At 61.0% G+C, this 24,513-nt stretch overlaps 2 protein-coding genes across 10 annotated transcripts in view; one reads left to right on the top strand and one right to left on the bottom strand.

Moving 5' to 3' along the window:
- Positions 1-24,513, bottom strand: part of IFT140 (intraflagellar transport 140) — a 78,390-nt gene that overhangs the window by 16,011 nt on the left and 37,866 nt on the right. For all 9 annotated transcript variants that reach the window (XR_009256729.1, XM_058711131.1, XM_058711138.1 and 6 more), the window contains 3 exons: positions 23,581-23,749; positions 22,166-22,297; positions 18,309-18,508 (listed from right to left, as the gene is read on the bottom strand). Coding sequence is in view for 8 of the 9 variants with exons in the window: in XM_058711131.1 (XP_058567114.1) it covers positions 18,309-18,508; positions 22,166-22,297; positions 23,581-23,749 (501 nt within the window). In the remaining variant the exon portion in view is untranslated. The remainder of the gene's footprint in view (positions 1-18,308; positions 18,509-22,165; positions 22,298-23,580; positions 23,750-24,513) is intronic.
- Positions 868-15,701, top strand: TMEM204 (transmembrane protein 204). The gene is made up of 3 exons (XM_058711140.1): positions 868-1,936; positions 5,777-5,932; positions 14,955-15,701. The coding sequence occupies exons 1-3, from the start codon at positions 1,657-1,659 to the stop codon at positions 15,197-15,199; spliced, it is 681 nt and encodes a 226-aa protein (XP_058567123.1). The 5' UTR covers positions 868-1,656; the 3' UTR covers positions 15,200-15,701.

The raw sequence follows: 24,513 nt of genomic DNA, 5'->3' as shown, positions 1-24,513 counted from the left end.
CAACGGTTACTAATCTCACGATTACCGCTTGCCATTGAATGAACTGTAAAACCGAACCCCCCTCCCCCTGCACACACACACACAAGGGGCCGAGGCTTCCAGGGCACGAGGCCTGCTCGGTGTCGAAGTCGGAACTCTCCAGAGCTCCAGAAGCGGGAGGCGAGCAGGGCACAGGCGTCCCAGGTGCCGACAGGGCCAAGCCGAGGGGACCAAGCCCGTCCCTTTCCAGGTTGTCGGTCCCCTCTCGCAGGTGTGTGGCCTCCTCTCCATAACGAGGGTGCCCTGTGCTGGCCGGGCAGCTAGTGAAGGCGGCAAGCAGCCAGAGGGGCCCGAGGGCTTTCCCCGCGCGACATCCAGGGTACGTGTGTTTGTGGAGGGGGGCGCGGGCGCCTGTCTCTCTGTGCACAGCCACTCCGGGGCCCCGGTCGGGCACGGGGTTCTCCAGTGGGGTGGCACGGCCTCCCCCGAGTGTCTGCACACGCAGAGGGGCTGCAGCCCCCTCGGCAGGAACGTGCCCTCTGCCCTCAGGCCCTGCTGGGCCACCTGCCCTGCACGTCCAGAAGCCCACCTTCTTGCACCTCCAGGACAATGCTCTGGCCCAGCAGGTCTGCAGGTGTGGCCCCGACCCAGGCAAAGGCCTGTGTCAGGAGGCCTCTCTACCACGCCCGGCCATTTCCTCCACCCGGGGAGGGGCACTGTGGGTTGCCGGTACCCATGCGCTGGGGGAACGGCCGGCAAGTCCCTAGAGCCGGTGACTGGCCACCAGAGCCCTGCCCGTCCTGAGCTGGGTGCAGATGTCCCCAGGCCCAGCGCAGGGGCTCATGCTCCGGGCGGTTATCTGCCGCCGTGGCTGCTTCGTGGTGCCCGAGTGCCAGGGTGGCGGGACCGTGGGCCTGCTCCGGGAGGGCAGGGGAGGAGGGCCCCGGAGCAGGGCTTCAGAAGCCCCCCGCTCTCCTCTCAGGAAACGTGTCCTGTCGGCGTCTGGTTGCAGCAGCCTTGCCGCTCTTTGTTGCAGTTGGCTACGCCCTCCATCCAGCTCACAAAAAACAGCCTCAAAAACAACCATTTCCTCTCTGCCGAGGGGGGGACACACGCGCACGCTGCACACACACAGACGCACAGGCACTTCCCCGCAGCAGGCCCTCTGCCTTCCAGGACCGGCTGTTCCGTGGCGGAGGCACAGGGCAGGGGCTCAGGCAGCCAGAGGCTGAAGCGCTCCGGCACAGCTGAACCGGCCCCGCTCGGAGCCCGGCTGCGGGGTTTGCTCCGAGGAGCTGGTTCTAGGGAGCCAGGCGGGACATACCCCCACGTCGCTGCCCGCCTCTCCGGTGGCTCACGGGGAGGAGAGGCCTAGCTTCTCAGGAAGACGGCGCACGCACCACTCTGGACTGTTGCTGGCGCCCCGGATCCCTCCCCGGGATGGGCGGAGAGGCTGGCTGCAGCTGGGGCCTGGCCCTGCTCCAGGTGCAGGAGGGAGGGTAAGGACGGGCCCAGGTGGGCTCACCGGCACCTGTCACATGGGCCTTCCAGACGCCTCTGAGAATGAGCGGTGATGTCCTCTAGCAGCCCCTAGCTGGTCTCGGCTCTCCCTGGCCACAGCGACTGACCGGGGCTGGGACTTTCTCCAGGACAAGCGGACGGCACCAGCAGTCGGCGATGAATGTTCAGAAACTGGTGGCCACGGCAGTGCTGGTGGCCCTGGTATCTCTTGTCCTCAACAACGCGGCGGCCTTCACCCCCAACTGGGTGTACCAGACGCTGGAGGACGGGCGCAGGCGGAGCGTGGGGCTGTGGAAGTCCTGCTGGCTGGCAGATGGGACCCGGGGAGGGCCGAGCCCCGGGGCCCGGTTGGGGCCGGCGGACGCCAGAGACTGTGAGGCCCTGGGCTGGGGCTCCGAGGCGGCAGGCTTCCAGGAGGCTCGAGGCACCGTCAAACGTAAGTCTGCCGACTTCTCCGTCTCCTTTAGAACGGTCGGGGCACGTCGTGGGCATGGGGCGCGCGTCTGGTGATAGGGACCCGGGCAAACCCCGAGCTCTGCGCCCACCCTCCAGGGGAGCCCCAGCCACAGTCCTGCTGAGCCAGACCTGACTCTGGCTCCTTTTGGGTGGAATTCTTGGGGGACCATGGGGCTTTTCTCTGCCTTTATGCAAAGCTATGGGGCAGATACATTAACCAAATCAAGGAAAATACACTTCCCTTGATGGAAAATACAGATTGTTAGTGAGTGAAATAAGCAAGAAGCTTAAAAACACGGCTGAGTTCTGACTTCATTCTACGGATTGACAGAGTCGTTCAGGCAGCGACTCGGGTCAGATGGCAGACAGGACCTCTGGGAGGGGACCAGCCTGGGGGCGGGGAAGGGGCTCAGGACAGTGGCTCTGGAGAGCAGAGCCCCTCACGGGTTTGTCCCCGCCCCAGCTGGTGGCCCGCGGCCGGTCCGTTCACCACTCTGGAAGGTGGGAACAGGACTTTGACCGTGGGGTCAGGTTTGAGGGTAGGGGAGCAAAGGGCTCACGGGTGTAAGACACTTGTCACCTAATGTGTCACCTATGTGGTCACAGTGGCTGACAGGCAGAGGTCTTCCGGAGTGGACCCTGTGAAGCTGCTGCTGAGGGTCTAATTCCAAGATCAGCAGGAGACCGAACTCGAGCTGGTCCTTTAGAGAACGTGAGGCTTCGGTGGGGGTTTTGTAACTGCTCTCGGAGGGTGTCCCCAGAGTCCTCATCGGTGACTACCCCCACCTGCCACGTGCTGGGGGCCCTGCCCGGCTCAGAGGCTGCAAGAGGCACATGCTCCACCAAGGTCCCTGCGGGGAGGCCACGCCAGTTCTTCCGCTCTGAGCCCCTTCCTCTGGGTCTGGGGGTCTTCTGGCAGGGAGGGGCTGTGCCTGTCAGCCCCTCCCCCTCCGTCACAAGCAGGAATTTCAAACTTTTCCGCAAGCTCTCAAAACTCAGTGCAGTTGGACTTGGGTGCCAGGAGACTGGCTGGCGGAGAGCAGGCCTCTTGGGTTCTGAGGTTGTCCTGGCCCACAGAGCACCCCTGGCCCAGAGGCAGCCCACATCATCCAGCCCCGGCCCGGGCCTCAAGCTCCAGCTGGTGCCTGCCCTGGGCGTCCAGACCCTCTGTCCCCTGGCCAAGGCCAGGAGGAGGATTTACGGGTTGGGACGTGCTCTGCCTCCAGACCCCCTTCCCACCCGGCCAGCCGCCTGCATCCCCCGACAACCTGATCAGCAACTCGTAAGACTTCTAGGACATCCTCCCACGGGTACGGCATCTGTGGAGCTAATCCTTGACTGACACGAGTGTCAAATATTCGCCGCAAATGAGGGAAAGGCCATGGAAGCTTCTCGTGAGGGAGACTGAGCTGCTGACACGCTTCTCACCTGCCCCAGGGCGCGAGCACAGGGCAGCAGGAGCGGCGACCAGGCGGACTGCGCGCTGGCCTGCACTTCTGCGGAGGCTCTAGCACCTCATCTCCCGGCCCGTGCCCGCCACCTGTCACACCAGCACCCGGCGTGTGGCTCTGCTGGGCGCAGGGATGGGGTAGGAGGGAGCAGCGGCGCTCCGCCAGCACCTGCCGGCTCAGCCCCGAACACCTGCAGGCTCCGCGGTCGTCTCTGTCCGCGACAGGCAGGCGTGTGTGGTGTCAGGCTGGACTCAATCTGCTCCGAGCTCCCTTCTCGGGGCCTGAGAGACTTCAGACATTGAGGCAGGTGGGGCGATGGCAGACACGCTCGTCCGCTCTGCTCTGGGGGCCCCTGCGCTGCCCGGTAAGAGCCACTCTGCACTCACGGAGCGAGCACGGCGAGGGACCACCCTCCATGACGGGTCAGGGGACCCCGCTGCAGGGTGTCCCAAGTGTGCCGGGTCGGGGACTCCGGGGCTGGCCCCCCATGCACACGGGGTCCTGTCCTCCAGGACCATTGCTCAGGTGGCTTTCGTCCCCGTGAGGCGATGTGGGGACGCAGCATCCCCGAGGTCCTCCCCTAGCTCCCACGGAGACCTCACAACCCAAGTCCCCGGCAGCATGGCTCTCTGTGTGTGTTTCACAGCTCTGGATCCCAGGCATTGCGTCCAGCACCCTAGCCTTTTTCTGAAGCGAGGCGCGGCACGGGTAAACGTGTATGGCTCCGGGGCCCCAGGCGCAACTGTGCGCATCACACTGCCCGGCCTCAGTCCCTCACGTCACATTTCTGCTGGGTGCCGCTGCCAGGCTATGCACGAGGTCACGTACCCCGGGCGTGGCGGACGCCTGCCGGGCAGGCCCCCGCGGCTGGTCAGGGGAGTGGGCTCGGGCAGTCGCTGCTGTACCTTCTGGCCTACATCCTCACGTCCACGGGGGCAGAGGCTGAGGGGGCGGGGGCGGCACACGGGCCGCGGGCAGTGCACTGGGACAGAGAGCTGGGGGCGGGCGAGCGGGAGGGCAGGGTCCTGGCTCCCAGGGCCACGCAGGCCACTCTCCTCTGTGCACCTCCAGCCTTACCTCCCCCGGGTCTGGCTCTAAACCGGAGTGCCCGCTGTCCTGGGCTGTTAGTGCCCACCGTGTTTACCGCCCCTCGTCTCTGAGGTCACCCCCACCTCCTGCGTTCGACCGCCTTTTAGCGTGGAAGAAACTTGTGTGTGGTCACGTATCGGTACGAGTAACAGCAAAGAACACGGAGCGGGAAGACCCCCCCAGAGAGCATACGAAGAGCGGGGCCTCCACGGGAAGGGAGGCCGGCCAATCTTCCAGTGCACGGGAAGGACCCGCCTGGAACCCGTTCCGTCCGCACAGCAGGGCCCGTCTGGTCTCCTGCACGCACGTGTGGCCACTGGTCAGGCTGGCCGCGACTTGGGTTGTGCCCCGAAGACTGTGTGGGCAGCCAGGAAGGTTCGAGCAAATTGGCCTGAAGCCTAGCTCGCAGCCCGGTGGGGGAGGCAAGGAAGCGCGGGTGCCGGTGCCGGTGCCTCCCTCTGTACCAGGAGTTCCCACTCGCCGGGTCAGCCTCTGGCACCCCTGCCGTTCACTGGGTCAGAGGAGCGTCAGGCCTTCTAGCAACCGCAGGGACCTTTTCGAGGCGACTTTGAAACACACGGTGTGTGAGCTGTCAGCCCACAGGGCAAGAGAGCGGTGTCTTCCCTGTGGGAGGGCATAACCGGCCACGCTCACCGTCTACACAGCTCATCTACACAGCAAGCCAGGTCAAAGGCAGCGGCCGGCTCCGGAAGGTGTTCAGCCATGGGGACTGTCATCCTCCTGCGGCCCCTCCCTCCTCCTCTCCTTTCAGAAGCCTCTCTGCCCGCAGGGCCACCCTGACTGCTACAGCCCTGCCCGGGTCTGCGCTCAGGGACAACGGCAAGGAGGAAGCTGCCGGCCCCGTGGCAGAAAGTAGCACAGTCTCTGTTCCCTCTGGGCTCCTCGGCTGCGAAATTTGAAGGCCGCCTGCCCACCCGTGGGCGAGTCACAGATACAACCGTGGGCTGGGGCCCGGTGGGGCCGGTCCTCTGCTCTCGTGGCAGGGGCTCCATGCGGTAGGGGTCCGACTTCACGGCGGGCACACTCCTGCAGGCCGGCGCTCTGCTGCCCGGCACGTGGGAGGTCTCTCCACGGGCCTCTCGAGGCAGCACCGCAGCCCTGACCCCGTCTGTGGTGCATCCCCCGTGCGTCTGGCTCCCGGGCCTGGGGCGCGAGGGGAGCGGAGAGCTAGGAGCCAGGGAGAGAGGGCCGTGGGGCTCCGGGCACACGTGGAGTCCCGACCTGAGCTGACCACCTGTCTCCCCCTGTCGTTCTCACAGTGCAGTTTGACATGATGCGCGCCTGCAACCTGGTGGCCACAGCGGCACTCGCTGCGGGTCAGCTCACCTTCGTCCTGGGTCTGACGGGCCTGCCCCTGATGTCGCCCGATTCACAGTGCTGGGAGGAGGCCATGGCCGCCGCATTCCAGCTGGCGAGTAAGTAGCCTCGGGCCCCGGGCAGGCAGAGCGACTGCACCCTCAGCTCGTGGGGGGCTGGTGGGCCCACTGTGGCCTTCTCCTGTCACCACAACCCCTGTGGGTCACCCTCTGGCCCGTCGCTGAGGCGGAAATGACACAAAAACACGCACGGGGACGTGAAGACACAGGAAGCATCCGGATGGGTATTTCTGTTCACTCCTGAGCTCCTGCCTTTTTCCATTTTAACACCGGCTGCTGAGGCTCTAGAGTGACCTGCTCTGCTTCCCACAGTCTGGGACCACGCAGCCGGTGTGGCTGGTGGTCTGGACTCACGGTCCTCCCGCAACAGTGCAGCAGCCTGGCGCGGGCAGGGTGAGAGCCCCCACCCGAGCCCACGCCTCTGCCTTCCCCGCTCATATTGTGCCAGCGGGGAGGTCTGGGAAAGCTCGTGGTTCCGGCCTGGCTCAGCTACAGGCCCTTTTTCGTGAGCAGCAAAAAGCAGAGAGGACACCAGTGTCCGAGCACACGCGCCGTGTCCTGGCACCCACGCCCACCGCCCGTGCCGCCACGGGAGCGGGCCGGGAGGCCGCAGAGTGGCGAGGCCTTAGGGGCGGCTGTCGGGGGTAGCAGGACAGGGAGGGTGCGGACGCACCCGTGGTCCTGAAAAGCTGAGAGGGGTGGTGGGAGTCGTAAATGAGGAGTGCGACTCTTCTGGGAGGTTCCACGCAGGTAGCCACGAAAGCTGTCCAGGTGACCCCGGTGAGTAGAGGGGCTTCTCTGCTGGTGTGCCCTCGGCTCTGGCCGCCGGCTCCGTTTTCCTGATCACCGAGACCTGGGGGCAGTTCAGGTCCCCCGTTGCCTGCTGGGGAAAGCACGATCGCGGTCCGAAGCGGGGACGGCGTGGCCAGGGTGTGGGGACGTTATAGCCGACCCGCTTGCCTCTCCTGCCAGCAGAGAACTGCAGCATGCCCCAGAGTTGAAGGTACAGTTCCAACAAACCCGGCGAAAGAAACGGCAGGAAGTCTGAAGTGAATCATTCCGGGAATAATGGCCCCCGGCCCTTATCTTTCTGGAGAGGGAAGCTGACCGACTGGCAGGAATTCACACGCTGCGAGTGACCCGGGTGGGAATCGGGAATTGGAAACAGGCCTTCCTGCGCCTTTTCATAGAAGGCGGGTGGTCCTGGGCTGGTCACTTCCCCACGGCCCCGTCACCCACAGGGCCTGGGAGCACAGAGGGCCGACCAGGCGGCTTCCAGGAAGGAGTCGCCTTGGGGCAGGGGTGCCGGGCATGCACACCGGCTCTGCCACCCGCAATCCGTGGGGGTCGGGGCAAACCGCCAGCCCACCGGTCCCTCTGTCTGCCCCCAGCAGGCTGGTCTGGAGAATTAAAGAGGCAGGTGGGCTGGGATGTCTGATCACCTCGGCCTCTTTGCCTCGTCCACGGCTGTGGGTAGAAACACAGACATCCCAAAGGACGGTGGCCGTTCAGAAAACTACCCCTCTGCCCTCTGCTGACCTTAGGGCCGTAAGGCAGAAACGGGGTCCTTGGCCTCGTGGAGACTGCCCCCCCATCACAGGGAGCTTATCTGAAATTCCACCCCTCCCAGAAGGAAGTGGAAGATTAGGAACAGACATTCAGTGACAACCTAGCAAAGAAAGGAACAGATCTGGATCCTGGAAGTAACTCCCTGCGGCAGCCCAAACGGACCACGGCATCTTTTATTAGAATTACGGGAGAGAAATGGCAGGTTTGGCGTCGAATGGTCGGCTCACTTCCTGCGAGCCCTCACTTCAGAGCAAGACAGTGTTGTTTCCAGATAACATAGTTTTGAAAAGGCAGCCTGGGGGCCCCGTTAGGTAAACCCGACTGCCTGGCAGCAGCCCAGGCCGCCTCGCGGCCTGTCCTGCCTGTGGGGCAGGCGCTCTCTCTCCCGGGCGTTTCCAGACCGTGGGGCCGCCGCGCACAGACCATCACACAGGCGGAGGCCGCCGGGAAGAGCCGGGAGTGCCGAGGGGCGCTGGGGCCCCTCCTGCCCCTGCAGGCGTCTCCTGGTGGCGCCCTGCCCTCACCCCCACAGGTCTGTTTTGCCCAAAAAGGAAATGCACTTGGCCGTGTTTAGACTTGTTTCATTGACAAACAGTACAGAATGCAGCCGTGTGCCTTTCTGCCACCACGCTGCTAATTTTAGAGTTAGGTTTTTTCCTGTGCTCTGGTCTGCTTTAAACAGTCAGGGAGAGACTGAAGGGCGCCGGGATATCCTGTCCCAGGAGGGGAAATGCCTGCTGGTACCTGTTATGCAAGTGAACCTTCAGTCCCCAGTGCCGGGGCCAGAGGGTGGGCAGCAGGGAGAGATGGTGCAGGCGAGTCCGCGGGGCGGTGGGGCGAGCTGGACCGCGCAGGGGCCGAGACTCCCTTCCTGCCCGCCCCTCTGTCCCTCACACCTGCTCCAGCTGCCACACGGGAGGTTCCCGCCTCCTTGTAGAACTTTCCACGTGTAATTCTAATTTGCTTTAGAGTTGGAAACGCTCCCTTCTGTCCCTTATTCCACCTCCGCCCACAAGTTGAACATCCCCGTGTGGCCTCCACGTGCTTCCTGTGACAACAGCTCCCATGGGGGCTGTGGCAGCCTGGCGGACCCCATCCCAGGGTGAACAGCCGCCACGGGCGGCCCCCTGCTACGGCCACGTGCCCATACAGGCTCCCAGCAGCTGGCTCTGCTGACCCTTCCTTCCCCCGTCCTTTATTCTCTCGCTTGTCCGTGTCTGGTCTCCCTGCTCGTGTGCATGAAACGCACGGTCATCCTGGTCTGATGATCGCAGGCAGGTGGCTGTCGGACCCTGCATCAGACACCTAAGCGACACCCGAAGCAAGACAGTCGAGGGCGACTTTGGCAGGCGGCCTGCCCGGCGGGCGCGTCACGGGGAGGCTCCTTTGCTCTGGAGGGTTCCTGAGCATACCGGGGCTTTTCCTGGGGTGTCGAGGTGCTGCACCAGGCTCCGAGGTGCAGGCTCAGCCACACCTGCCGCTGTGACTACCCTGACCTCCAACCTCGTGTCCGCTGGGGATGCCACAGGGCAGCATCGTCAGGGCTCCTGGGTCAGCCGAAGACTCCCCACGGAGCCTGGCGTGCGTGCCGGAGCAGCCAGCACCGGGGAGGGGAGTCTCCTCCTTGCCAGAACGCTGGTGGCTCCGAACTTTCCTAAGTTGACCCCACCTATGGCTTGTGAGGTGCCAGTGGCCCCCAGGCTCCAGCTGCCGTGCGGGAACCAACCAAATCTGTCCCCAGGCGGATTATTTCCAGGTGGGACACTCTCACGGCTATTCAGGGCTTTGTTCCTCAGTCGAGCTGCACCTTTGAAGGGCAACTCCCTGGTCGTCACAGAAGTGGTCTCAGAGCACCGTGGCCGCAGGTGCACATTCAGGCTGGCGTCGGGGTCCCACGCGGCTGGCCTCCCTGCAATAACTGCATTGAGCTCTCCTGGGAGTGAGGCCCCAGTCCCGAGAGCCCTCGGCTAGCAGTCTCTGCTTCTTGTCTTGCCTGATGATGCGGTGGGGGACCCAAAGACTAGGCCGCTCATCTGTTCCCTCCTCCACACCCCTCCCTCACCCCCACTGCTCACCGGAGAGCATGTGCGGCACCTCCCAGCCCCTCCGGAGACCGGGAAGTCCTCCCGCGCTGCAGCAAGGGCCCCGACGGCCGACCCGGGCTGGGCCCACTGTGTCGGCGACGCCCAGGGGCGCTGAGGAAAACTCCAGTCCCTCTGTGATGTCCCAGCATGGGGCCCGTAGTCCAGGCGTCCCACTTCCCTGGCTTTGGGTCCACTGGTGACAAATCGACTGTGCTGTAAGGCTTCTCCTCCGTCTCAAGCATCCGTGACTTTGTATGCAGTGTTTGATGTGACTCCTGGTTTACGATTTATTAGCTTTGATCCTAAGTGGCCCCTCATCTCCACGTCTGCAGAATCTCAGTCCAGCCTCCTCGTCTGTCATTCGAGAGGCCCTGCAGCTTTTTCAGACCGAGGGCTTTCCGTACAGCACAATCCCACCACAAAACGCTGTAGTTTGAGGACAGATGAACAACCGACTCGCACAGGCCAGTGTTCTGCGTTGTGCTGAACCCCTTCATGACAGCACCAGGCTGTCCTCGGGACCCCTGTCCAGTGACTCCTCACGTCCTCTGGGCCGCTGACGAGCAGCCCTGAGCTCACAGGCTTGTGCTCTGTCCCTTGGCACTGCACAGAGTGCAGGGTCCCTGCACACGTGTCCCGACCAGTGGACGCCAACCTTCACCAGCCCGCTCCTCCTCCAGACGTGAAGCCTCCGGAACTCCAGCGGGACGACCCTGGGAGCAGAATCATGGCGGAACTTCCTGGGCCCCGTGTCTCTGGCTTCCTCTCTCTGCTTCTGGAAATCAGCATTTTTTTTTTCTTGGGATGGCAAAATTTACACGCACACTGAGCACCCCGTGACTGTGAGAATGCTGATGTCGTCGGTCCTGGCGGCTCGTGAGCTGGTGGGGATTCTGCCATCCGTAGGCTTGGGGATCCTCTCGTAGGAATATATGAGTTTTTGTTTTTCACGAAGAACAGGGCTTGGCTGGGTCTGGACAGAGTGCTCTTCTGTCTTTGGCCCCTGCCTCCACAGCGCTGGTCTGCACCCCAACCACATCCTGCGTTTGTCGCTCACTTCCACGTCCTCTGGGGGCCTCGGTGCCCTCAGCCCTGGCATGCCAGGCGTCGCGTGGGATCTGCAGCTCCGTGGAAGGGTGACCGGACCCGCCGAACCTTCAGCTCTTCCTTTCCCAGAATCCCTCCCTCTAGGAAGGAGCGTGTGGACCCCGTCACTCTGCTGTTCACAGAAGCTGGGACATCCCAGCTGCGGCCGTGCCGAGACGGGCCATGTGCTCTTTGTCTGGGAACGCTCTCCCTGGAAGCCGTCACGACACCTAAGTCGCAGGCACCACGGGGCAGGCGTGCTGTGTGAAGGTTCAGGGTTCAGCTGCACGGTCTCTCCTTACGCCACCTGCGCGTGCTCGACAGTCACTCCAACAGGAAGGCCCTGTGACAGGCACCGCAGCCCTCGGAAGCAGGCAGGAAGGAAGCGAGGGGAAAGGGACGCCGTGCAGGCCGAGCTGTGATTCGCAGCGCCTGCGTGGCCGGCTCACAGGAAGCGGCTGTTTGCTTTGGAAACAGATTCGCGAGAATGGAACTGACTCCGCATGCAGAATTCAGGCTGTGCTCACACTCGCCCCTTTTGTGTGTTTCTGGACAGACGTGACCATCGCTGACAAGTCCTGGGAGAGCTGCCTCCAGGACACTCCCAGGGGGTCTCCACACCACGTGCCAGAGCCGGGAAACCCGTGGTTTGAGGCCGGCGGGGCCGGGGCTCCTTCCCACACCCGGGCCCCTCGCCCCGCAGGAGAACTTCATGAAGGGCCACGTGCCTAATGTGCCCCATCCTTTCCACTGCCGACACAGGGCACACAGGACGTCCCCGTGTCTGTGCGGTTCGTACCGCCCCCGGGGACCCAGACGGGGTCACCTGTCCTCGTGCCGCCGGACTGAACATCCCCCCGCGTGGCTCGGGCGCTTCTCGCGGCTCTGTGCTTGCACCGCTGTTCTGGCAGGTTCTTTGCATCTTCCTGCTTGAGGAGAGGCTTTTCTAAAGTCATTTTTTAATGTTGGGGAGTCAAGCTCTTCTCTGACCACACGTGTTCTGAGTTGAACTTTATATAGGATGAGTCATGTCAACGCAGATTTTTAAACCGGTTTTCACTATAGATTCCCCCCCTCTTCTCCTAGAAAAAAGAGCCAAGCAAGGTGCAGCCTCCGAACCAAGCCAGACAGGGGAGGCGCACCGCAGACTGTGCTCGAAACCCGCCCGGTGCCGCCTACCGCCGGCCGGACTCTAAGATTCCGTCCGGCAGGCTCCACGTTGACATGGAGCCGCCACCTCTGTCACCCACGACTGCGGGACGTGGGCGCCACACGCGGCTCGTTGGTGCACCTGTGAACTCTTGTTTTTCACTCTGTCCTCCCCCGCCCGTTCCTTCATCTCCAACATGACAAACGGTACTCGTCACTGGAGGCGGCTCCACGCTGTGACGCCAGAATCTGAGCATCGTGTGGGCCGCACGGCCCCAGGGAGGGGGGAAGAAACAGACTCGGACGGCAACAGGAGACAGCGACCCTGCTTTCAGAAATACCCGACGCTCGTCTTGAGAAAATAAGCAACAATACATTTCAGTAACCCCGTGAGGCCGGCCAGTGTGGGCCCGAGGGACACCCGCCACTCGGGGCTCCGACGGCGCGTGGGTGCCGGGTGGGGGTCGGAAGCCGGCGGCCGCTCCGCCCACACGCCTCGGGGACGGGTCCCATGAGTCAGGGTCTTCAGTGCCCGGAGGTGCCCCGTCCACAGGTGGCCACCCTCCGGGAGGGTCTGTGCCGGCTCGTGCCTGCTTCCCCGGCGCAGTGTTCCCCGACCTGCACTCACCGTGCTGGGCCAGGGCGCACCTCCCTGGTTAGCCCGACAAGAGCGCCGCTTCGGCTCCGCGAGGACGCATCAAGCCTCCGCACGGCACATGTGTGTGGAAACCGGCACAGGGGGCAGAGTGGGAACTGGCACGTCCCGCCGCGGCTCCAACACTGAGAGACGCCATCGTGGCTAAAGGGCCCTGTCCCTCCGACGGGCTTGGGTGCTATAAAGTCGCTCTTTGTCACGCCTCCGACGGGCTTGGGTGCTATAAAGTCGCTCTTTGTTACGCCTCCTTCCCAGAGGCCCACACTGCATTTAATTCCGCACCACGGGATCTAGTTGGTTTGTCTCAAATAATTCACTCCGTAAGTGATTCCTGGAAGGCCCTCCAGGAGGCCTCCCGCCAGCCCAGGGGTGACAGTGGGGGACAGGCCGGGCGTCCAGGCTGAGCTCTGAGCACAGTCTTCCTCCCCAGGGCTGGGCCAGCACAGGCCGGCTGAGCCAGCAAAGGCCCAGAGAGGCCCGGAGGAGTGAAAAGAGGCCAGCGTGGCTGCAGCCTAACAGAGGGTGGAGGGAGAGACCCGAGGCCTGGCAAAGGCGGGCGGCCCCGGCACCTGCATCTGAGTGACAGGCGCCTTCTCCCTTCCGGCGCCGGTGAGCTAGGGGGCCTGGATCCTTCTGGCTCAGGGCCAGCTCTGCACCGGTCTGTCCCGAAATGTCTCACAACGGACTTCGCAGACCCGTCCTTACTCTTCAGTGCTGTCGGCCGACCCCAGTCACCGCGGAGCTGGGGAGGGGCTGTCCACCCCCACAAATGATGCTGCAGAACCGGGGCTCAGGCCGCAGAGCAGAGGTTTACAGACATTCCTATAAGCAGCACAAGGATGCCGGACGCCGGCAACGGGCGGGCACAGACTTGGACCGCGGCGGCCATTCGGGTGAACCCCTTCCCACCCGCTGGCGTGCCCTCTGCTCGGCCTGGCTCCCTACAGAAGGCTCCCGCCTGCCCTGTGGGAGCACCCGTCCCGGTGCCTCCTGGGTGACCTCAGGCACGACCCTGTGCGTTCACCTGCTCTCCCGGTGCTCCCTGCTTGCCCCATCCTGCCGGGCCTTGTGGAGAATGGTGCACAAGGAGCTCCCTTCGCCGGCAGAAAATGCCCGAAGACACAGAGAACTGAGGGGCACACACCAAGTGTTTTCATTGTCATGGCACAAAACACAGACTCGAACTCCTTTCCCCGACAACACAAAACTTGGGGCCACAGAACGACGAGCAAGGGATACACTCTTCACCGGGAGAGAGAAACACCAGAAGATTCTTTCTGTCAGTGTGCATGACAAAGAGAAATAGTTATTTTTAACAGAAAGGAAGTATCCAGAAGCTTTCTGTGTATAAAAAGCTCTCCTAAGTACTGCAGAGAATTAACAGAGATTAGTCACTGCCGCTATTGTTTAGCACATGACTGGGGTGGATCAATGTTTAATTCATGCTTTCTGGAAGGTGCAGCGATAATGACACCGTGCTGCTTGTGAAAGCTGGCTCCCCGCTACCCCTGCCCCCCCGCTACCCCTGCCCCCGTCCTGCACTAATTTATAAGTTTCCAGAACCATGAGCTGGCACCACTGCGGCTCAGCTCCGGGGCCACGGGGGTCGTGCAGGGTCTGGTTTCCTGAGGAAAGCAGGGGAGGCTGTGGGGGACGGAGGGACCACAGGAACAGACGGACGGATGTCACAGCACAGGGCGGGGGAGGGACCGCAGCGGGAGGCTGGCCTGGCCAGAGCTCAGGGCGGGGGACACGGGCGAGTCCGGCAGGTGCCCAGGGTTCCGTCCGGATCACTGTTAAGAAGCTCTGTCCTCGTCAGGTGCTTTGGGTTCCGAGACACGGCTTCCCCTAGGTCGCCACAGCAGAGGTGTGGTGAGAGCCACCCAGGCCCCTGCTTCTGCCCAGCCCTCCCTGCCCTCTCCAGCCACGCCAGCCACTCCGGCCACGGCTCCGGCTCGGTATCATGCCTCCTTGTGGCCTCATCCGGCGCCTCCTGAGGGGTCGGAGACCCATACAAGGAGTGGCGGGGCCTCTCCTTTGTGCCCGTAGGGGCTCCCGGCCCGGACTCAGCCCTGAACTCTATCAAACACCAGTGTCCTGTTATCCTAGGCGGCAGGCCCCAGGCATGAAACCCGCGTCTCCCTGAGGCAAGAGCCGATAAACTGGGAGAGTACGGGACGCCTTACTTTCGAATGGAGCATTTCTGCAAGCCGGGAGCAGCTCACGCAGAGGAAATGGCTCGGCCCTGCTGGACCAAAGGGAGAGCGCGCCGGGACCAGGCAGCTTTCTCGCGGGGCCCCCGGAAATTGTTCCGTGCCAGGATTAGACGGCCCCCCAAAGGTCATAAGGGCCCACAGAGGCCCATGAAAAGCGGCTCCACGCCGAAGCGTGGCACACAAGGGGGCGACGGCCCACAGGGGGAGCAGGGGCTGCGTGTCCGCAGGGCTCTACAGACCGAGCGGCCGGTCCTGCCCCGGCTCCACACAGGCCTTTCTGAACTCTTCTCTCTCGCTTGCAGGTTTCGTGCTGGTCATCGGGCTGGTGACGTTCTACAGAATCGGCCCGTACACCAGCCTGTCCTGGTCTTGCTACCTGAACATTGGTGCCTGCCTCCTGGCCACCCTGGCAGCCGCCATGCTCATCTGGAACATCCTCCACCGGAGAGAGGACTGCATCGCACCCCGGGTGATCGTCATCAGCCGCTCCCTGACCGCGCGGCTCCGCCGAGGGCTGGACAACGAGTACGTGGAGTCACCGTGCTGAGGGCCGCTGGGGGACACCTGCTCGGGACTTTCTCCACTATAACCAAACAGCGTAGAAGCCGCAGGGCTGTCCGTGCGGGCCATCCGTAGGGTTTCCCATATATACACGTACGACCCACAGCTACGTTTACTACGTTACACATAAGCGTATCACGTGGTTATATACCGCCTGCGCCACGCTCCTGACGCGCCCACCACTGGGCTTCGCTGTCCGCACGTTCCGGGAGGAGAGCAGCTCCTCAGGGGCAAGGACGGCAGCCAGCTCACTCTGCGCCTCAGTCTAGGATTAATTTATTCTCTATCTGCTGAGGGGGGGGTCCTCAGTCACATTTACTTTGGTAAAGCAGACTACCCGGGAAGATTTTCCAGAACGGTCCATGATCTTCCTCGAGCGACTTAGAATTTACAACCAGATGGCTACGGTTTTATGATAGGACTGTGTCAGTAATGTCCGTTTTGCTCCTGATTATTTTTCTAAGTTAAAATAAAATGCAAACTTCCCACCACTGTCTAAAACTCGTGTTTTATCCATCACGCTGCCATGCGGGTGAAAAGAATTTGGTCTGGCCTTGTGACATTTTGTGGGCCGGCAGGAAGAGAAGGCTTGAAACATTTTTAAAGGCCCGGTGGGAAGACACCTGTGGGTCGCTCAGGCCCTTACACTCCTGCTCCACCAAGGGCCGGCAGACGAACACTGTGGTAAGACAGATCCACGGGCAGGGTAAGAGGGGGAAATGTTTATTTGTTTAAGAAAATTCAGAGAGACCGCTTTACTCTTTTCCCCTATAAAAATCTTCAACCTAGCTTCAGCCAAATTCTGGGTGCTCTACAGATGCCTTCGTGACACGACACTGATTCCAAATGACACTGGTCCTGAATCGGGAGGAGGTGAGTCAGCTGTTACTCCCCAGGCCAAACGGAAAACACTGAAGAGCTGCACTTGAGGGGTTCAACACCAGCCCTCACCCTCCAGAACCCCGGATGCCTGTCCACATCTGTCAGGACAGAGTGCCCACCGCACCCACCTGGACGCTTCCTGTGCAATGAAATGCTTGGCCCTGCGCCACCTGGCAGCAGTGATCCCCAGGAAGCTGACACCGGGGCCCGCGGGTAGCACACCAAGCCAGGGTCAGATCAGAGGCCCGCTGGCCGCCTCCCCCAATATGAGGCCGCCTCCCCACAAGCCAGGCCGCCTCCCACTAAAAAACGTTAAGCCTCGCTCTTTCCACCTTCTGGTGAGCACGAGGTAGCTGTGTGGAGGCCTGTCTTCAGTGAGACAAACAGCGCAGTGCGGCTCGTGCTTTAAAAATCATAATGCAATTGAGAACGACTGAAAAGCATCTAAAACTTGACCACTTACAATAAACTCATCACATGCTGTAGAAATAACCAGATTTGTGTCCCACCCCAGCACACTCATGGGAACGTTTAAGTCTGACCTTCCTCCCTCCGAGCTTCCTTCCACAATGGACCCTTCCGCACCCCCCAAGCACATGCTAAAAATAATAGATTTTTAAAAGAATAATGAAACAGTTAAGATGTACAATTTCAGGGGCGCCTGGGGGGCTCAGCCAGTTGAGCGTCCAACTTCAGCTCAAGTCATGATCTCACGGTCCGTGAGTTCGAGCCCCACATTGGGCTCTGCGCTCACAGCTCAGACCCTGGAGCCTGCTTCGAATTCTGTGTCTCCCTCTCTCTCTGTCCCCCGCACCCCTTCACTGACTCTGTCTCTCTCAAAAATAAATAACGTAAAAAAAAGATGTACAAGGGGCGCCTGGGTGGCGCAGTCGGTTAAGCGTCCGACTTCAGCCCGGTCACGATCTCGCGGTCCGTGAGTTCGAGCCCCGCGTCAGGCTCTGGGCTGATGGCTCGGAGCCTGGAGCCTGTTTCCGATTCTGTGTCTCCCTCTCTCTCTGCCCCTCCCCCATTCATGCTCTGTCTCTCTCTGTCCCAAAAATAAATAAAAAACTTGAAAAAAAAAATTTTAATAAAAAAAATAAATTAAAAAAAAAAAAAAAAAAGATGTACGATTTCATAATGTTACACATACGACTATACCAAGGTACATTAAAGTATTGTAGCTAACCACGTAGTTGTGATTGTGTTTACGGTAAATGAAAGGAGGCCAGAGAAAGACTGGGCTGTGCCATCAGCCACTCTGGTTCACCTGTCAAGTGAAGAGCCCTCTCGTGGAGAGGTCAGTGTGGACACGGCCTGCTCCAGAAACAAGGTTTGGCCACAGTTTTAGAAATAAGACAAGGGACTGGGAGTCATGCGCTCGTTTGAAAAGTACCATCACTGCAAACGAGGGGCTGTTCTAGGTGACAGGTTCAGTTTTCATCTCTGTGTTCCCGCTTCACTTTCACCATGTAATAATTTTCCTGCCCTTCGGATGTGAACGCCTCTAAGTGCTCTTGAGAAGAGTTGCTGAATTCTCTCAGGAATGGAGACGCGGCTGCTTGGAGACAGCCTTTGATTAAACATTTTCGAGCATGGGGCGCCTGGGGCAGCTCAGTCGGTTAAGCGTCCGACTTTGGCTCAGGTCATGATCTCGGGGTTCATGGGTTCGAGCCCCGCATCAGGCTCTGCACTGACAGCTCGAGGTCTGGAGCCTGCTTGGGATTCATATTCTCTCTCTCTCTCTCTCTCTCTCTCTGCCCCTCCCCGGCTCATGCTCCCTCTCAAAAATAAACATTAAAAAAAATTTTTGTTTTAATTTAGAGCGATTTTAACTGTGTTTCCCTGTACTGTTTCAGGTGTTTGTTACCGAAGCCTTCCTGTTTAGTAGCAATTATTCCCAGAGGAACAGGTACTGCGAATATCTAGCGACTGCAGCACTTCTGACTACGAGGTACCCGGAACACTTAAAAATCAATCAAATACACAGCAGCCCAAGAGACTCTGAGCCCAGCAGAGGGGAGCTGGGCTTGCCCACGCCCTGCTGTGCTGCCTAATACACCTGCCTCCGTGGGTGACAAACCAGGAGATCCTCTGTGACACAGTCACAGAAGAGTTACTGCTTCTCAGAACCTCGAGAAGGGACAGAGACCTACAGAGAGGCTCCCGGAGGTGCACACGTGCCCTCCTACCTCAGCGAGCAGAGTCCTCACCTTTTGATGAGCTTGATACATTTCAAAGCTTCATCCATGTCTCCGATGGTGACAAAGAAGCTGAAGTCGAGCATGGCATCCTGAGTGGGCTTATCGCAGCCCTCCAGTCCGACGAAGTCTCGCAGGGGTCTCCTGCCCACCAGGTCGGGGACGCGGTGGCGCCCCGGATCCCCCTGGTCTTCCCCGTCTGCTTCTCCTGGCTGAATGACAAAGGACACCGTTAGCTGTCGGGTCAGGGAAGCGGATACGCACACTGAGCCTCTGCTCGAGACGCGTGTCTGTGCGAGTCTCTCCGCAGGCGGGCGCGGAGGTGGCCGCCGTCCCTGCCGGGCACCGGGCAAGCTGTGGGCGCTGGTTTTGGGCAGCGGAAAGCACAGGCTGTCCCGCGTAGGGACCTGTCCCTCAGCCTCTAGCTCATGAATGCCGACCCCTCGGTCACTCCACAGCCTCAAGAGGTCTCGCTGCCAAGCCGGGCGCTCTCGCACGGGCACGGGGCCCTAGAATCAAGTAACACCAACAAGATTTCCGGCAGAACTTTCCAAAGCCGTAACCCAGATTAGTCGTGTGCCCTCACTGATGTTTTTCAGAAGAACCACTGACCATGCGCAGCGCTTCCCAGACGGGCCTGGGGAGACATTGTGCTGACGGCACCTGGGCTCTCCCCTTCCCCACCCTGCTCCCTTCCGTCCTGCCAGGTGCTGCTCTGCTCCATCTCGCCTGGGGCCCACACGCGCCCCGCCTCCCGCATCATACGCTTTTCTCTCTGCGAAGGCCCCAGTTCTCTGCCTCTCTAAAGGTGGTCACGGCCCACGCTCCTTGGACCCGGCTCCCCTGGCTGGTCCCTGGTCTCCTGGGACGTTGTCATTGATAACAAGTATGTACTGGTCACTCAAACGACCATACATTTCCTCACCACAGATTCACAGCTCACACCTGCTAAAACCCCTGGAATTTCCCTATGATAAGGCCTCAAAATGAAGGCGACTTTGGGTCTCTGCCCAGGGGCGGGGTGGCTGCCGGGAGGACCCGCCACTGGTCAGAGCGCTCCAGCGAGGCCTCCATAACCGCCCAGGACTGCGATCGCAGGCCTCCGGGCAGGGAGGGGTGGGGGAGTGGCACCCGGCGAGGACTCGAGGCCTCGGGAGCTCTGCGCCCTCCCCGGACGTGCCCTGTGCGTCTCTTCATCTGGCTGCTGCCTCGTGTCCTTTATCGCATCCTTCCACACACCGCTAAGCGCGAGTACGTGGTTCCCTGGCCTCTGGGAGCCGCTCTAACCGGCTGCAAGAGAGCCGAGGAGGACCCTCCACTCTGTGGCCTGTGGCGGGAGCACAGGTGGGGGTGGGGGTGCGGGACGGAGGCTGTGACCCGTGGGACCTGGCGCTGTCTCTGGGTGCACGGTGTCAGAACCGACTGGATTGTGTTGAGCATAGAGCTGTGTACAGAAGGGTCAGGTCACTATGTTGTACACCTGCAGCCAGTGTAACTTTGGATATTAACTATGTTTCTGTAAAAAAAAATCTTTTTAAGAAAAAAAAAAACGGGGGTGCCTGGGTGGCTCGGTCGGTTGAGCGTCCAACTTCAGCTGAGGTCATGATCTCACGGTTTGTGAGTTCGAGCCCCATGTTGGGCTCTGTGCTGACAGCTCAGAGCCTGGAGCCTGCTTCAGATTCTGTGTTTCTTCTCTCTCTGTCGTTCCCCCGCTCGCTCTCGGTCTCCCCAAAATGAATAAATGTTAAAGAAAAAAGAAAAAAACGGAGTTGAATTCTCAGGCCCCCAGGTGGTATCAGACTTTCTTCGTGTTGTGGGGTGCTCCCTCGCCACGGCGGAATTGGGTCTAGGAACCCTAACAGATCTCATCGCCGTGGCTGCTGCTGTGTGACCCCTGCCCCCACTCGGTTCTCAGCAGCCCCCCATCTTGCTGCTCCCTGACGTTCACCTAAAGTCTCTAACTTTGGGGGGCACTTGAAACACTGGTAGGATTTGTCACACCCAGGTGTGGATGGCAAGGCCTTTCCAGGAACAGAGCAGAGCATGAGCAAAGGGCCTGGGGCAGCCCCCAGTCTGGGTGGATGAGCGCAGGCTGGGTCACGTCAGGAGGAGGCTGAAAGCTGCAGAGTCGGCCCTGAGCGGGAACTTTCAGAAAACGTGTGCACAAACTGCGAGGCAGAGGCCAGACTTCCAGCCGGTCAGTCTGCTGTGCATCCGGTGCCCCATTCTGATCAGAACCGGGCCCACTGTGGTTGCGCCGGGGAATTCTCACAGAAACAAGAGTGCCGTGGCTCACCCGCCACAGGCAATGGCCGCTGCCCTCGTTTCGGAGCCTCAGCTCTGTTCCGAGAGGGGGCACTGAGCTGGGGACCCTGGGTCGTCACGTTCTCATCCACACCCTCAAGTGTGCAGACAGGGGACCTCCGGACGCGGTGTTGACAGCCTCGGATACGGTCAGTAATCCAGAAGAAGGGCAGCTTTTAAAGAAACACGATGCTTCACAGCTTCCTCTTACTAGCACTTTAGAGATCAAGTTAATAAGATTCCTTTTCTTGCTAATCTAGTTCATAAACTATTTCCTGCATTACAACATGGTGACGGACTGTTCAAGCCACAGTCTGAGCCAGGACAGGGGCTACGCGGAGCGACGTAGGCGTGCGGCTCCCACACCGGGGCTGCTGTGGCATCAGACTCCCCGACAAGCCGGGGGACAGAGGGACAGAGGAACGCAAGCAGAAGGGGCCACGTACGAGTAAGGCAAAGTCTAGGGGCCGGATGGTGAGGGGAACATGGAAGGCTCACGCAAACGGGAGAAACCAAAGTCCATGCTGGGAATGACGGGCAGAACAAGAGAAATGCGGGTAAGACTGACTTTCCTTCTAACCTGCAGCCCGTGCAGAAATACTTGAGGCCGGCAGAGCAGACGTTCCCCCAGGAACCCCACTGTCTTCACGGTCGGTAATGCTTTGCTAGTGGGAAAACCCCCTCAGCCGGACGACAGCCAGCCAGGCCTCCGGGATCCTGGAGTCTCCAGCGTACGGCCGGTCCGTTTGGAAACCTCCTTGTCATTACCAGCCTCCGCCCGCCCAACTCCCAAGGATAACAGCTGCCTCTCATGACCCCGCTGTGGCTCTTTCTGCCCACGGGTCCTGTCCCCCTGCCGTAAGAAAACCACCCCTTTGTACCAGAACATCTCAAGAACTTTCTTGACTGTTCGCTCTCGAACCCCACTTCAAACCAAATCAGGGAAATTAGGAGGAAAACTCGATAGGAGGAACCATAAATGCGCTCTCATGATGTTTTGAGTCCTCAGGTCAAAGGAAAGATGAACGTTCCTGAGGAACGCGAAATGAGAATGAGATCCAGAAAAATGCCGGCGTGAGGGCAGAGATGGTTTAAAACAAGGGAATGAAGAAAAGCTGTGGGCGGAGCCGCGAGACACTCATGGGTCCGGAGACCCTGGCGACAAGGAGGCCAAGCCCCAGGGGAGGCAGACAACTCTTTGCAAGACAAGCTGGCTGGGAGCGTGCACGTGTGTGAAAACAACCCCGTTCCGTCGAAAATAAACAAGCAGACGTGTGAGCGAGACACGCTTCCTGAAAAGCCACAGGCTGGCCTGTCCCCGGGGGCCACCTCTGCGCCCGCATCACCGTTAGTCCCCTACCCGAGCACCGCGGACACGTCACGTCCGACGGCACAGCCAAGGCTTGTCACCTTCCTGACCCGGGGGCCTCCCAGCTGCTGGAGTTTTGGGGCACAAATTAGAGCACGTGGTGCGCGGTGCGTAACGAGGGGGGAGCCGCGGCCGCCAGAGACCCCCCGCCCCGCTGGGACCCGGGAACGCGGCCCCGCGCTCGCGGGGCTCCCACCTTCCTCGTGAAGTAATAGTGAGGCACTTGAATTCCCAGAAGGGTCTGGTAGGCGGGAGGCCGGGAGAAGCTGTCCTGGAGCAAGAAGCCATGCTCTTCGGTGACGAAGAAGGACAGGACCAGCACGTCAGCCTGAGGGAGAGGGAGACGCCGTCGGCTCTGGTGTGACCACGTCACCTTCCATCGTGCATCTGATCCCCACGTTCACGGCCAGGATGTTGACACACAGAGAAGAAAGGACGAACGTGGGCACACAGCCTCATGCGGATAATCCACTAGCTCCCTTCTGGAAGATGTGCCACATCCTGCGTGGAGAGCCGCTAGACCCTCTTAGGGACGGGTTTTCTTGTAGCAAAAACACATCTTTCCCCTCCCAGCTGGTAAACGACACCAAAGAACTCTCGGGTGTCAGTTTTTCTGTTCAGCTCCTCGACCCTCATTTCAAAGACAGCAGCAGAAAGATTCTCTCATCCGCTCTTGGGGGGCAGGGGGGTGGAGGGACCGGGGCGGCAGTGCCGTCCAGCCCCCTGTGGACAGGAGCAGCAGGAGGTCCAGGGGGCGAAGCCCTCCCGGGCCTCACCCTCCTCGGGAAGCCCGGACGCGGCACCCGGTCAGCGTGCCGGCAAGGGCCCCAGAGTGGTGATCAGCGCGCACCCTCACCGCCCGCCCAGGGCCGTCTCCTGTTCCAGTCACAGAGTCACGGAGATGCCACCTGTTTACCACTCAGCATTTCAGAACCAAGGATCGGCCGTGGTCTGAATGTCTGGGGGCACAGACACCCACCGCTGATAATCCTGGGCCCTGTGCTCACCACCCTGGGGAGGGGGGCCTTCCTTTGGCAGGGACACAAGGCCGCCAGCATCAGCAGGCTGGCTGCCCTTGCCGACTTACTGGGACCTGCTACAGACCCCTCTCGGAACAAGGTCATCACAGGGAGGCACAGCTGGTGGCTGGCCTCTCCCAGGGAGCTCCAGACGTTCTGACAACGTACGTAAGGAAAGCATCAGAGTCCTGGATGCTACGGGGGCGTGGGTGGGGGGTGTCTGGTAGGGTGGAGGTCAGGGGCCAGGGCGAAGAGGTCAGTGGGAGCCGGCCTTGCTGACCCAGCCCCAGGACACACGCCCGCCATGGGTTAGCTCTGTTAACTGTCAGGGTGGCAGGCTCGGTCCCAGGGAGAAAGTAATATGCAGCACTCGACGTCATGGGAGAACTAAAACAGGACAGCCCGAGTGGGAGCAGACAGAGAGGGTGGGGCCCGCCGCCACGCAAACCCAGTGGCCACGCAGGCCGCGTGTCGAGGAGGCAGTCTGCTCCACGGGCACCAACCTCCCTCCAGCTTTCCCATAAACCACGTCAGGACCGTGAACCTGCCCAGACCCCTGCACCAAGAGACAACCACGACGCAGTCAGGGTACCGTGGAGTCCGGGCCGTCCTCGGCGGGGGGCTTCTTGTCCCCGGGCTGCAGCGGGGCCCCCGGCGCCTCCCGCACGGCCTCGCACACGAACAGCCTGGGCTCGCTCTGGTCCCAGAAGTGGCTCACGGGAACGAGATCCCTCAGTCTTTCGTCCGCAAAGGCGGGGCTCCTGGAAGAGAAGGCCCATCCTGAGTCCCGAGGGCTGAGATGCGCTCTGGAAACACGTGCCCAGGGTCGGCGTCCGCGTCCGCAGGCTGCTGTGCGCTCCACAGACTGCCTGCTCCGGGGCCCCTTCCCACAGCATGCTGCAGCCAGCCTGCCGGGGGCACGCTCACATCAAACAAAGCCAGTCAAAGAGGCCCAGGGCAGCCTCGTCGGAGGGCGTGTGACGCTTTGGCTCTGGAGACTCCACAGAGGGCGCCTGCCAGGACCGGTGTGGACCTCGCGTCCTGTAGGGCGTACACGTGCCGAGGGGTAGGTGCGCTGCCCATAGACAAGGTGGGTCTGGAGGCAAAGGAAGGTCAGATCTCAGAAGCGGAGGGGAGTCTGCGGGGAGGCCATGCACTGTCCCTGCTGCCACCAGAGGAGTGACAGGCTGGGCCGGGGAGGACGTGGCTTGAAGGTGGAGGGCAGAGGGAAAGCGTGAGTCTGAGACACGATTCAAACAAGGGAAATGGGACGAGTCACAGCCGAGGCGACTAAGGGAGAGGTGAGCTGTGAGGTTTCTGAGCACACAGCCGAGACAAGAGTGATCTCTGGAAATGAGGTGCAGGTGATGACAAGAGATTCCAGTGGACATTTGGGGCCGAGAAAGCAGAGCGAGACTGGGGAGAGGTGAGGGTGGGCCTGTTCGGGCAGGGCCGCCAGTGGCAACCAGTTTAAGCCCCCAGGAGAAAGAAGGTTCTGGAAAAGGGTTTCAGCAGTGGAGTGGGA

The sequence above is a fragment of the Neofelis nebulosa genome, chromosome 18 (genome assembly GCF_028018385.1).
Source record: "Neofelis nebulosa isolate mNeoNeb1 chromosome 18, mNeoNeb1.pri, whole genome shotgun sequence".
In the NCBI taxonomy this organism is placed as follows: Eukaryota; Metazoa; Chordata; class Mammalia; order Carnivora; family Felidae; genus Neofelis; species Neofelis nebulosa.
This window is presented reverse-complemented; position numbering and strand designations above follow the sequence as displayed.